The sequence below is a fragment of the Bubalus kerabau genome, chromosome 9 (assembly GCF_029407905.1).
Source record: "Bubalus kerabau isolate K-KA32 ecotype Philippines breed swamp buffalo chromosome 9, PCC_UOA_SB_1v2, whole genome shotgun sequence".
NCBI lineage: Eukaryota > Metazoa > Chordata > Mammalia > Artiodactyla > Bovidae > Bubalus > Bubalus kerabau.
In genome coordinates this window covers 96,164,530-96,178,257 of record NC_073632.1, presented here as the reverse complement: position 1 = coordinate 96,178,257, position 13,728 = coordinate 96,164,530, and the positions used below count along the sequence as shown (strand labels likewise).

The 13,728-nt window shown below is 41.1% G+C and overlaps 1 protein-coding gene across 4 annotated transcripts in view; it reads right to left on the bottom strand.

Annotated features, from left to right (window-relative positions):
- The window catches only part of PLEKHG1 (pleckstrin homology and RhoGEF domain containing G1), a 251,373-nt gene that overhangs the window by 46,427 nt on the left and 191,218 nt on the right, over positions 1 to 13,728 (bottom strand). For all 4 annotated transcript variants that reach the window (XM_055535956.1, XM_055535955.1, XM_055535957.1 and 1 more), the window contains 2 exons: positions 8,096 to 8,165; positions 211 to 257 (listed from right to left, as the gene is read on the bottom strand). In XM_055535956.1, the coding sequence (XP_055391931.1) occupies positions 211 to 257; positions 8,096 to 8,165 (117 nt within the window). The remainder of the gene's footprint in view (positions 1 to 210; positions 258 to 8,095; positions 8,166 to 13,728) is intronic.

Sequence of the window (13,728 nt, the reverse complement as noted above, 5' to 3'; positions counted from 1 at the left end):
CCCTGTACAGGCTCTGCTGGGTAGTCCCTAGGCCTGAATGGATCAGTATCAGGATACCCCTGTGATCCGTTCTCGGCATTTCTGCAGTTTTCCCACAGTATTCTGCACAGCGCCAGGCACATAGTACCCACTGATGACATATACCGCGTTGACCAACTTCAAGCAACATGAAGGTAAGCAAAAGTATTCCTACACATTCACCAGGCGTACCTTGGATAGTTCGTGCAATACTGGGTATAAATGTGGAACTCTTCACTCTGCAAGGAAACAAAAGAGATGTAATAGGCTAAAAAAAAAAAAAAAAAAAAAAGTAGAGCCATGAACATTCAATGAAAAACAAAAGATATATCATTCATCCTTTAAAGGGTGTTGTTTTAAAAGTTGTTTCTCTAACCATCTTGGCCTGTCTTCTGAGTCCCTGTGGCAATCATTCGTGCCATTTTAGCTACGTTCGTTTATACCTAGAATCCACATGCACTTGGACTCATTTGAGATCATTAAATACTTATTGAGCATCTGCTATGTTAGATGAATCTGAAGGCAAATAGGAAGAGGAAGACAACAGGGTTTTTGTTACTAGGTGTTCATGGTCCTCTGGGGCATTTGCAGGGTGAGAGAGAAATATAAGCAGATAATTAAATATTATGTGGTCAGAACATGCTGGAAGTATGTGCAAGGGAATACTTTCAAGCCCTGTGTGTGCAGCTTCCTCTGCCCACGGTCTCTCCCACCTTTTTCACTGGACAGCCACTAGACACCTTTTGACATTGAACTGAGGCTTTATTTCCTTTCAGGGGACTTCTTGAGTTCTTGGACTGAGCCAATTGCTCCTACTTTGGGGTCCCACAACACTCAGTACCAACTGATCTCACAGCATTTGCCAAATGAGCATGACATTTTTTGTGCATCTGTCTGCCACTCTACACTGTGAGTTCCTGCAGGAGAGGGGCCATAGTGTGCTTGCCTGGCACATAATGTTTTTTGAACTAATGAATGCCCCTCTCTCCTATGAAGCTGAAAATTATTTGAGAGCAGGATCCAAGTCTACTCATCTGTACATCTAGCACAGCAGCAATGCCTCAAACGCATTAAATGTTTGGCTAACTAATGGGGGCTTCTTGCCTTTTGCTATGGTTCCCTTATCAACAAATTGATTCCAGGTTCCCTTATCAACAAATTCTAGACATAATATCATTTCACTTACTTGTAAATGCTTTAGTATATATCTTTAACATGAGGACTTTAAAAGGAAACATCACCACAATGCTATTATCATCTTTAAATAATTCCATGGGAAGGACTGGGAGGTTGGGATTAGCAGATGCAAACTATTATACATATAGGATGGATGAACAGCAATATATATAGTAGTACATATCTACTGTGTAGCATAGGGGACTATATTCAGTATCCTGTGATGAACCATAATGGAAAAGAATATGGAAAGAAATACATATATATATATGTATAAAAAAACTGAGTCACTTTGCCATATAGCAGAAATTAAACACATTATAAACCAACTTTACTTCAATAAAATGTAAATAAATAATTCCATAATATCACGAGGGTTCATTATCACTATTCCTATTTTTTCTTTTCTTTTTAAAAATTATAGTTTGCTGTTTGTTCTATATTCCAAACAACATCCACACACAGCAACTTGATATTGATATCTAAGTCCCTTCTAATCTATAAATTCCCCCTTATTTCCCCCCTGCAATTAAGTTGAAGGAGCCAGATGATTTGTCCTGCGGTCTCCTGCAGTCTCCCTCTGTCTTCCACGCTCCTTGTGGTTTAGAAGAGGCTTGACTGGATTTAGGTTCCATAATTTGGCCCAAGTACATCATAGACTGGATTGTGCTTAAATTGAGAGGCATAGGAGCTGGTTGTTTCTTTCTATGATGTTAATAATCATTGGTAATTACTGCTTAGGTCTTTTAATTCATGAAGGGCTGCAAAATGGTGATATTTCCAATTCCACTATTCTTTCTTCATTTATTAGCCAGATTTTTTTCCAGGAAAGGAACTGCCTTAGATTAGTTACCCGGCAGTTTGTGGTTTGTATGGGAAAGACAGGATAAATAAATGCTTGATTCCTTTCCTTAATTTTCAAAATAATGCATCAGCGCTCTAACATCCTGTAAAGGACTTGAGTTTTTTAACATCACTGTGGATTTCATGAATATAAACATATTTCATGACTTTCAGTTGTTTTTAGTTAGCTATCTTTTTATTGCTGCTCAAACGATCCCATCTTTGGCCAATAGGAGCCTCTTCTTGAGTATCTGTGACCTGACTTACAGCCTCCAGTAGCTCCTTGCTTTCTGGGCTGACAAGATGTTTCAGATCCTCTTGCACATTTCCCTCCCACACTTGTTCTCCACGGAGCCCGGATTCCTTCACGTAGGCAACAGTATGTGGAAACAATCTGAGCGTTAGTGATGCTCTTGCTACCAGGTTAATTATTATTTCTAGGCCTTCTCAGTGGACAGAGCTAGAAATAGGGTGTTTCTAAAGCTAAAACACATGCTTGCTGCTGCCGCTGCTGCTAAGTCACTTCAGTTGTGTCTGATTCTGTACGACCCCGTAGACGGCAGCCCACCAGGCTCCCCCATCCCTGGGATTCTCCAGGCAAGAATACTGGAGTGGGTTGTCATTTCCTTCTCCAATGCATGAAAGTGAAAAGTGAAAGTGAAGTCATTCAGTCGTGTCTGACTCTTAGCGACCCCATGGACCGCAGCCTACCAGGTTCCTCCGTCCATGAGATTTTCCAGGCAAGAGTACTGGAGAGGGGTGCCATTGCCTTCTCCAAAAACACATGCTTCGTTCATGCTAATTCTTGCAATTCAGATTCAGGACTAGAGTGTTTCTAATTAGCCTCATTCTTAATCTGTATTTTCTTTCTCTTGCCAATTCCAGTTCTCAATGACACAACTGTGAATATTCATTTGCTTTATCCCACAATATACACAATTTTGGAATAACAATACTGAAACCATCATATATGATATAATTACTGAAAACAGTTAAGGATGTATTTGCTGTATTTTGCCCATAGCATATTTTTTAATTGATTGGCATTTCCTCTGCCTGGTCAGGCTACAAACTGGATTCACAGTTAGATTCATTGTTTCAATCTGCTTTCATTTTTTGAAGGCTGTTTTAAACTTTAACTTTGTCTTATAATTAAGTAAAATAAATACATGGTTTCAAAGTCAACTCTCCAAAGAAATGCACACTTAGAGAAGTCTGGCTTCTATGCTTTCTCATTCTAGTCCATTCCCTGTCTTTCCCCTCAGGAACCAACTTCTAATCTTACAGTTTATCTTTTTAAATTTTTTTTAAACATACACATTGAAATATAAGTATAACCTTCCCCATTTCTAGATAAATAAAAGCAAGTTATGTCAGTGATTCTCAAACTTGAGCATTAGAATTACCTTGAGGGCTTATTAAAACACAGATTATTGGGTTGCACCCCCCAGAGTTTCTGATTTGGTAGGTCTGGGTAGGGCCTGAGAATCTGCTTTCTAACCAGTTCCTATATGATGTGGTCCAGAGACCACACTCTGAGAACCACAGTGCTAGACTCCCCACCCCATCCCCTTTCTAGGAGTATATAGCAATATTCTTTATTTGCTTTTACTGCTTTGTACTACTCCATTATGTGGATATGCCATAGTTTATTCAACCAGGTTTTGTTCATGAACATTTGGGCTGTTTCCATGTATTGCATATTTCTATAGGTGGCTCAGCGGTAAAGAATCCGCCTGCCAATGCAGGAGATGCAGGTTTGACCCTGGGTCAGGAAGGTCGCCTGGAGAAGGAAATGGCGACCCACTCCAGTATTCTTGCCTGAAAAATCCCATTGACAGAGCAGCCTGGTGGGCTACAGGCCATGGGGTCGCAAAGAGTGAGACACAATTGAGCACACACACATGTAGGCATGTACCTTATATAGATTTATAAATTGTAACAATTAGTACTACAAAGTATAACATCACCTTTGTTGAGATTTTGTCACTATATCTTTAAAATAGATTTCTGGAAGTAGGATTGCTGGAATGAAGGGTGAATTCAGATGTACTTTTCCTAGACATAGCCAAATTCCCCTCCACAGGGTCTACTTTGTTTTCCCACAATTAAAGGAGTGTCTGTTTCCCCATGGCCTTGCCAACATAGTATGCTGCCAAAGTTTTAAGCATAATATTAAAAAAAGACTAAGTTGCCAAATTCTAAAAATTAGAAGATAAAAATTTTTTGATTTCTGGCTTCTCTTAAAAAAGTATTAGATCCACAGGCCCTAGGCCTACAGTTTCATATAACACTTCTGTCCCCAAGACATAAGTACCTTGACGCTCTGGCCTCTGCCTGGGCCCGTTCATGCACTGTGTTCATCAGCTTAGCTCCTGAAGGCACTGGAATGTTCCACTTTCCCCAGGGATAAGACAGGCATAGTGACTTGCCCAAGGTCTTCCAGGAAATTAACATCAGACTGGAGTGTCCCCCTCTCTCTCTATCCTTTGGTCTGGGATTGAGTTGTATTCCCCCGCCGTGGAAGCACAGAGTGCAGAGTCTTAACCACTGGACCACCGGGGAAGCCCCTGGAGCCCTTCTCTGGGTGTACTCACACTGTCACACTTACTTGCTTTATTCCTGCCTCCTGCCCCACTCAGTATGGGGTTGAACAGCTATTTGGCTGATTTCCTTAAACTTAGCATCATATGAAATACCAAACACAATGGCCTCAATAGAAACATTCTAAATTACATCATCTACATGAGCTACCCTAAAAATACCTCAAGGCTTCTCTGCACAACTGAGTTTTGGGGCATTCTGTGACATCATGGCTCTGCTTCTGTCTTAAATTAGGCAGTTTCAATTTAAATCACTTATATATTCTTAATATAGAACCAAATGTATATTTGATCTTGAATTTATAAGCCCTGTGGACAGTTAAATAATGGCTTTACACAAAAGTCAATAACTCCTACTTAGTTAATCCCTGAATAACTATTTCTTATGATATATGCACTCAAATCCTTTTCAGAAGTATTTAGGGAGAAAGAAGGCAATGAGAGAAAATTATATAAAACCAGATATCTTTTTCTGGTTGTTTAACACTTTCAAGTTGCAGTTAGTGATGATGTCAAAATAAGACATTTAATTATGAAAGAACCAAAATATAGCCATCAGGGCCAACTGAACACAAAGGGTGTTTGAACGTTTCCTGAATGAATAATCAGAGAATAGGAAATCTGTATGACTTTAGGGTTTCTTCTGCCATAATGTTAATGTCTCCCCACTCCATCTTTCTCCCTCCCTCTACTTTTCACACACACACACACACACACACACTGATGACTGAGCAGTTTTCACAGGACACTACTGAGAAAGGCTTACTCTGTAAGGAGACACTGATTTGTGTGTGTGCATGCTAAGTCATTCAGTCATGTCTGACTCTTTGTGACCCCATGGACTATAGCCCACCGGGCTCCTCTGTCCATGGGATTCTGCAGGCAAGAATACTGGAGTGGGTTGCCATGCCCTCCTCCAGGGGATCTCCCGGACCTAGGGGTCGAACCTGCGTCTCTTATGTCTCCTGCATTGGTAGGGGGTTCTTTATCCCTAGCGCCATTCAGGAAGCCCACAACATTGACTTGAATAGACTCCAATCATACCTATTATCTGATACCAGCGGTTTCCTGAGGATAATTTAAACAAGTGGCTTGTGTGTGTGTGTGTGTGCATATGTGTGTGTATGTGCGTGTGTGTGTGCACACACACAGGCCTGGGCACTGAAAGGAGACAGGCTTCAATGAGGAGGGGGCCACGCATCAGGTGAAAGGAGGCAGTTAAAGGAAGTTGGGCCTCCGAAGACAAACTTCCCTCCTAAATGTCACCCAGGGTCAGCCTGGCTGACAGTCAAGCTAAGTGACGGAAATGAGAGTGGAGGTGAAGGCAGGAAACCGCGGAAACCCGTTCCAGGTGTTTCCAGAGCCCTAAGAGCAGGCGAGGGCTTGGTGGGCGAGAGCCCGGCCTGCCTGGCGGGGACATTCACCCCTCCTGAGAGTGGCTTCTGCAGCGCTTTGTTGTTCTTTTCTGGGCAACAGGTAAGAAGGGCTGTGTTCTCCTCTTGTCAGGAGGGATTTCTGTCGCCTAGCCATACACAAAAGCAAGGTCAAAGTTGACTCTCGTGTAAGCCCCAGTGACTCAGATAAAAGCAGATGGCAAGCACCAGCTTCACCTCTTTCATTAACGGCCCCTCAATTAAAGCAATTTTCCACTCCTCCCCAGAGGTGAGCAGCTGCTTATGTTTCACAAAGTGTAACATCTTCTAAATTTCAGGGTGCTGAGTGAGAAGCAGGCTGTGCCAGACCCACACACACCCCCTTGCTATTCCCTGCTCACACACAGGAGTGTGGAGTGCTGCAATCAGTCTTCCAATTAAACTTGGCAATATCGCAACAAGAAATCAGATTTGGGAGTTGGCAACCTGGCGCATAAACAAACTTTTATGTGAATAATTAAGCCACAGCTAAGCATATGCTGGACCGTCTTTAATCAACTTGTGATTACAGTTACCAGAAAAGCCCCGATGTTTCCGAAAGCTTCTTGTTGTTTATTCACTGTGGTTATTCTAACACAGCTTCTTTGATATACTGTGTTATCTTTTGCCCATTTCTCCCTCTTTCATTTTCCTTCTCTTTTCCAAATTCTTACCCTTCACTGTGACACAGGCCACTTGTGAGAAGAATTGTGTGTGTAAGCATGTGTGTGCAAACATTTTGTATGTTAACACATACACTGCCACCCACAAAGTCAGGAGTGTTTTATATATAAGTCCGTCAACGGCCTTTAAGGAACCCCACTTGAGTAGAACCAAGAGTGTTATGTTTGGATTCAAAACCACTGGATCATCAGAAATAACCTTGTGGAATAACCCCGGAACCCGGTCAGGCTGGGAGGACCTCTCCAAGTTCACATTGGCCTCCGAGACTCTAAATGAGGTGCTAACTCTCAGTTGACCCAAAAGTGCCATCATGAACTTTGCGTCAACCTTTGTACATTTGAAACCACAACTGTAAAAATCACATGGAGTTTTGCTGGAAAAACAATTTCTGCTAGAGGTTTTCCAAACAAAAGCTGCTGAATTTTTAGAGAAACGTAAGATAAGATTCTATTTACAGTAGGACATCAAGAAGTAATGTTGTAAAGGATTCCCTTATATGTTTCAGAATTCTCTTGCCTGGGAACAGAATATAAACTGACTGTCATTTAAGCTCTAAAATTCAAATCCTCTCCTTGCATTTTTTCTAAGCCATTAGTGCAACTTAAGAAGAAAGTAGGAGAATTAAAGGGCATATTTAAGAGGCAGGAGATAATTCTGGTCTGTTTTTCCACTAAATGAGTAAGCTAGTGCCATATATATGTATATATATGTTTATCTATGTATACATACATATATATATGGCAGTATATTAAATATACATATTTATATATATGTAAAGTATTTCTATTCTTACAGATTTTTATAACTGATCTAGTCATATTTTATATGTACTTATTTTTCTAACATTCTTCTATTCTGGACTCTCCTCTTCCCAAGCTTAAAGTCTTCCTTAGGACAGATATGTAGCATCACTTATTTATTACACAAGTTCTAAAATAACTGCTAAGTTATTGGGCTTTCCAGGTGGCTCTAGTGGTAAAGAACCCGCCTGCCAATGCAAGAGATGTAAGAGATGTAGGTTCCACCCCTGGCTCGGGAAGATCCTCTAGAGAAGGGAATGGAAATCCACTCCAGTATTCTTGCCTAGAGAATCCCATGGACAGAAGAGCCTGGGGGCCTACGGTCCACGGGGTTGCAAAGAGTTGGACACAACTGAAGTGACTACACAATTACACAGACAACTTACTGGGAACTGAATTTTTTCCCCCTGGCCAGTGGGAAGAAAAAAACCCTCCGAGCAAGAGAGATTAGTGGTGAACTTCATCCAGTATGGAACACATCGGCCATCTCAACGTTACAATGAAAGCAGTGTGTCTCTGTCTCTGTCTTGGTTGGCTCAGAGAGATGAACCCTGCTTACCTTGGACACAAAGCACTCTGCTATGGCCACAGGATCATTTTCACAGTTTTCCAACTCTTGCAGAAGTTCACTAAAAAAAAAAAAAAGAAAAAAAAAAAAGAACATATTAGGCTGTGGTCTGAGGGTTGAGGATATTTTAAATAACTTAGAAGTTTAAACATTTACATGGCATATAAGGAACCATTTAATTGGATATCTGAGGTCTTATCATTACATCCAAGGCTTAGATAAGTGACTTGCCTGAGGTCATGGAGGACCAGAGGGGTAAACATAGGTTTGACCTGCAACTTTCCACCCAGAGATAGGTCCTACTCAACATTTCAGTCTGCCTGAGATTTGTTAAAATCTGCACACATGTTCACATACACTTACTTACTCATTCATCTCATAGCTTTCCAGGTACCAGACAGCATACAAAGCACTAAGAACAAATACACCAATGAGCCAAGTGAGATTATGGTCTCTTGGAGCTTGGAATCCACTGAAGAGTCAGACATGCAGTGAAAAATCACACTGATAAACAGAAAATTATAAACAGAGATAGTGCTCTAAAGGAAAAATATGCCAGGGGAGGAAATCTCTTTCCTCAGATGAAAATCTATATTATTTATTTTTAATGATTCATTAAGTAACTAACTGAATGACTAGTTTTCTGTGAGTATGGTTTCAGTGTGTCTGTCCTCTGATGCCCTCAATGAAACTAAGCCATGCCTGTGGGGCCACCCAAGACAGGCAGGTCATGGTGAAGAGTCTGACAGAATGTGGTCCACTGGAGAAGGGAATGGAAAACCACTTCAGTATACTTGTTTTGAGAACCCCATGAACAGTATGAAAAGGCAAAATGATAGGATACTGAAAGAGGAAGTCTCCAGGTCAGTAGGTGCCCAATATGCTACTGGAGATCAGTGGAGAAATAACTCCAGAAAGAATGAAGGGATGGAGCCAAAGCAAAAACAATACTCAGTTGTGGATGTGACTGGTGATAGAAGCAAGGTCTGATGCTGTAAAGAGCAATACTGCATAGGAACCTGGAATGTCAGGTCCATGAATCAAGGCAAATTGGAAGTGGTCAAACAGGAGATGACAAGACTGAATGTCTATATTCTAGTAATCAGCGAACTCCAATGGACTGGAATGGGTGAAGTTAACTCAGATGACCATTATATCTACTACTGGGGGCAGGAATCCCTCAGAAGAAATGGAGTGGCCATCATGGTCAACAAAAGAGTTTGAAATGCAGTACTTGGATGCAATCTCAAAAATGACAGAATGATCTCCATTTGTTTCCAAGGCAAACCATTCAATATCACAGTAATCCAAGTCTATGCCCCAACCAGTAATGCTGAAGAAGCTGAAGTTGAATGGTTCTATGAAGACCTACAAGACCTTTTAGAACTAACACCCAAAAAAGATGTCCTTTTCATTATAGGGGACTGGAATGCAAAAGTAGGAAGTCAAGAAACACCTGGAGTAACAGGCAAATTTGGCCTTGGAATACGGAATGAAGCGGGGCAAAGACTAATAAGAGTTTTGCCAAGAAAATGCACTGGTCACAGCAAACACCCTCTTCCAACAACACAAGAGAAGATTCTACACATGGACATCACCAGATGGTCAACTCCAAAATCAGATTGATTATATTCTTTGCAGCCAAAGATGGAGAAGCTCTACACAGTCAGCAAAAACAAGACTGGGAGCTGACTGTGGCTCAGATCATGAACTCCTTATTGCCAAATTCAGACTTAAATTGAATGAAGTAGGGAAAACAACTAGACCATTCAGGTATGACCTAAATCAAATCCCTTATGATTATACAGTGGAAGTGAGAAATAGATTTAAGGGCCTAGATCTGATAGATAGAGTGCCTGATGAGCTATGGAATGAGGTTCATGACATTGTACAGGAGACAGGGATCAAGACCATCTCCATGGAAAAGAAATGCAAAAAAGCAAAATGGCTGTCTGGGGAGGCCTTACAAATAGCTGTGAAAAGAAGAGAAGTGAAAAGCAAAGGAGAAAAGAAAAGATATAAACATCTGAATGCAGAGTTCCAAAGAATAGCAAGAAGAGATAAGAAAGCCTTCCTCAGTGATCAATGCAAAGAAATAGAGGAAAACAACAGAATGGGAAAGACTAGAGATCTCTTCAAGAAAACTAGAGATACCAAGGGAACATTTCATGCAAAGATGGGCACAATAAAGGACAGAAATGGTATGGACCTAACAGAAGCAGAAGGTATTAAGAAGAGATGGCAAGAATACACAGAAGAACTGTACAAAAAAGATCTTCACGACCCAGATAATCATGATGGTGTGATCACTGACCTACAGCCAGACATTGTGGAATAAGTCAAGTGGGCCTTAGAAAGCATCACTACAAACAAAGCTAGTGGAGGTGATGGAATTCCAGTTGAGCTATTTCAAATCCTGAAAGATGATGCTGTGAAAGTGCTGCACTCAATATGCCAGCAAATTTGGAAAACTCAGCAGTGGCCACAGGACTGGAAAAGGTCAGTTTTCATTCCAATCCCAAAGAAAGGCAATGCCAAAGAATGCTCAAACTACTGCACAATTGTACTCATCTCACACGCTAGTAAAGTAATGCTCAAAATTCTCCAAGCCAGGCTTCAGCAATATGTGAAGCGTGAACTTCCAGATGTTCAAGCTGGTTTTAGAAAAGGCAGAGGAACCAGAGATCAAATTGCCAACATCCGATGGATCATGGAAAAAGCAAGAGAGTTCCCGAAAAACATCTACTTCTGCTTTATTGACTATGCCAAAGCCTTTGACTGTGTGGATCACAATCAACTGTGGAAAATTCTGAAAGAGATGGGAATACCAGACCACCTGACCTGCCTCTTGAGAAACCTGTATGCAGGTCAGGAAGCAACAATTGGAACTGGACATGGAACAACAGACTGGTTCCAAATAGGAACCAGAAATTCAGAAAGTGAATAGGAACTGAGAAGCCTATTGATGAAGGTGAAGGAGGAGAGTGAAAAAGTTGGCTTAAAGCTCAACATTCAGAAAACGAAGATCATGGCATCCGGTCCCGTCACTTCATGGGAAGTAGATGGGGAAACAGCAGAAACAGTGTCAGACTTTATTTTTTGGGGGGGCTCCAAAATCATTGCAGATGGTGACTGCAGCCATGAAATTAAAAGACGCTTACTCCTTGGAAGGAAAGTTATGACCAACCTAGATAGCATATTGAAAAGCAGAGACATGACTTTGCCAACAAAGGTCCATCTAGTCAAGGCTATGGTTTTTCCAGTGGTCATGTACAGATGTGAGAGTTGGACTGTGAAGAAAGCTGAGCACTGAAGAATTGATGCTTTTGAACTATGGTGTTGGAGAAGATTTTTGAGAGTCCCTTGGACTGCAAGGAGATCCAACCAGTCCATTCTAAAGGAGATCAGTCCTGGGTGTTCTTTGGAAGGACTGACGCTAAAGCTGAAACTCCAATACTTTGGCTACCTGATGCGAAGAGTTGACTCATTGGAAAAGACTCTGATGCTGGGAGGGATTGGGGGCAGGAGGAGAAGGGGACGACAGAGGATGAGATGGCTGGATGGCATCACCGACTCAATGGACATGAGTTTGGGTAAACTCCGGGAGTTGGTGATGGACAGGGAGGCCTGGTGTGCTGCAATGCATGGGGTTGCAAAGAGTCTGACACGACTGAGTGACTAAACTGAACTGAACTTGATCATAAGTTCTCAAAATGCTCCCTGGGTTCTTACGATCCCTTCAGGAAGTCCAAAAGGTCAATATATTTTATAAAATACTTGACTCTATCAGATTTTTTATCCTCATTCTCTCATGAGAGTACAGTGGCCTTTCGAGAGGCTACATGACCTGTGATATCACAGATGGAAAGCAGAAGCAGATATGAGAATCCAGCTGTCTTCCAGTAAGTCAAACAGTAAAGAGATTTGTAAAAATGTAAAACAATTCCAACATGCAAAAAATGTTAATGGGAAGAGTAGTAAGCCTTTCTAGAAATCTGTGAATTTATTATTATTGAACACATTGATATTTTAATAACTTCTCAGTTTTAATATAAGAACCTCTTGATGAAGGTGAAAGAGGAGAGTGAAAAAGCAGGCTAAAACTCAACATTCAGAAAACTAAGATCATGGCATCCAGTTCTATCACTTCATGGCAAATAGATGGGGAAACAATGGAAACAGTGACAGACTTTATTTTCTTGGGCTCAAAAATCACTGCATATGGTGATTGCAGCCATGAAATTAAAAGATGCTTGATCCTTTTAAGAAAAGGTATGATCAATTAGACAGCATATTAAAAAGCAGAGACATTACTTTGCCAAAAAAGTCTGTCTAGTCAGAGCTATGGTTTTACCAGTAGTCATGTATGGATGTGAGAGTTGGACTATAAAGAAGTCTGAGTGCCAAAGAATTGGTGCTTTTGAACTGTGGTGTTGGAGAAGACTCTTGCGAGTCCCTTGGCCTGCAAGGAGATCCAACTGGTCCATCCTAAAGGAAATCAGTCCTGAATATTCACTGGAAGGACTGATGCTGAAGCTCCAATACTTTGGCCACCTGATGTGAAGAGCTTACTCATTGAAACAGACCTTGATGCTGGGAAAGATTGAAGGCAGGAGGAGAAGCGGGAAAGATTGAAGGCGGGAGGAGAAGCAGATGACAGAGGACAAGATGGTTGGATTGCATCACTGACTAAATGGACATGAGTTTGAGCAAGCTCTGAGAAATGAAGGACAGGGAAGCCTGACATGCTGCAGTCCATGGGGTCCCAAAGAGTCAGACACGACTGAGTGACTGAACAACAACAACAGTTTTAATTTCTATTATGGTAGATAGAAACATCATAAATCATAAATAAAAAAAGCTTTGGGGGCACTTAGAAATTTTTAAGCATATATAGATCCTGAAAGTGAAAGTTTAGTCGCTCAGTTGTGTCCTACTCTTTGTGACCTCACGGACTATAGCTCACCAGGTTCCTCTGTTCATGGGATTTTCCAGTCAAGAGTACTGGAGTGGGTTGCCATTTCCTTCTCCAGAGGATCTTCTCGACCCAGAGTTCGAACCCAGGTCTCCCACATTGTAGGCAGATACTTTACCATCTGAGCCACCAAGGAAGTCAGATCCTGGGGCTTAAGCTAAGGAACCTCTGTTCTTGAATCACAGTTTCAATATTTCCTCCCCTCCATTAGGTTAGATACTCTAGACTATCTCATTTTTCTCTATTTTCCATCTTCTTGTTTATTGTTCTGTTTTCTCAGATTTCATCTTTTATTTTCTATCGCTTCTATTAAATTTTTTCATCTCTACTATCTGATCTTCAGCTTCAAAGTGTGTGTGTGTGTTTACATGTTCTTTGGGTACTTATGTTTCTATTATTATTTTATGGGTGCAAAAGTGTTCTCATATTTATAAGGAGGTGATAATGATGACTATTGTTATTTTGGACTTAACTTTCCTGCTCTTTGCTTTCTGCTCCACAATCATTTTAATCATTTTAGCTTTTGTCATTCATGTTAGTGGTTCACCCCAAATATCTGGGGATTTTCATTTGTTCTTTCTTATTGGAAGGTAGGGCTTCCCTGGTGGCTCAGTTAAAGAAGCTGCCTGCCAATGAAGGAAGAGTCTAG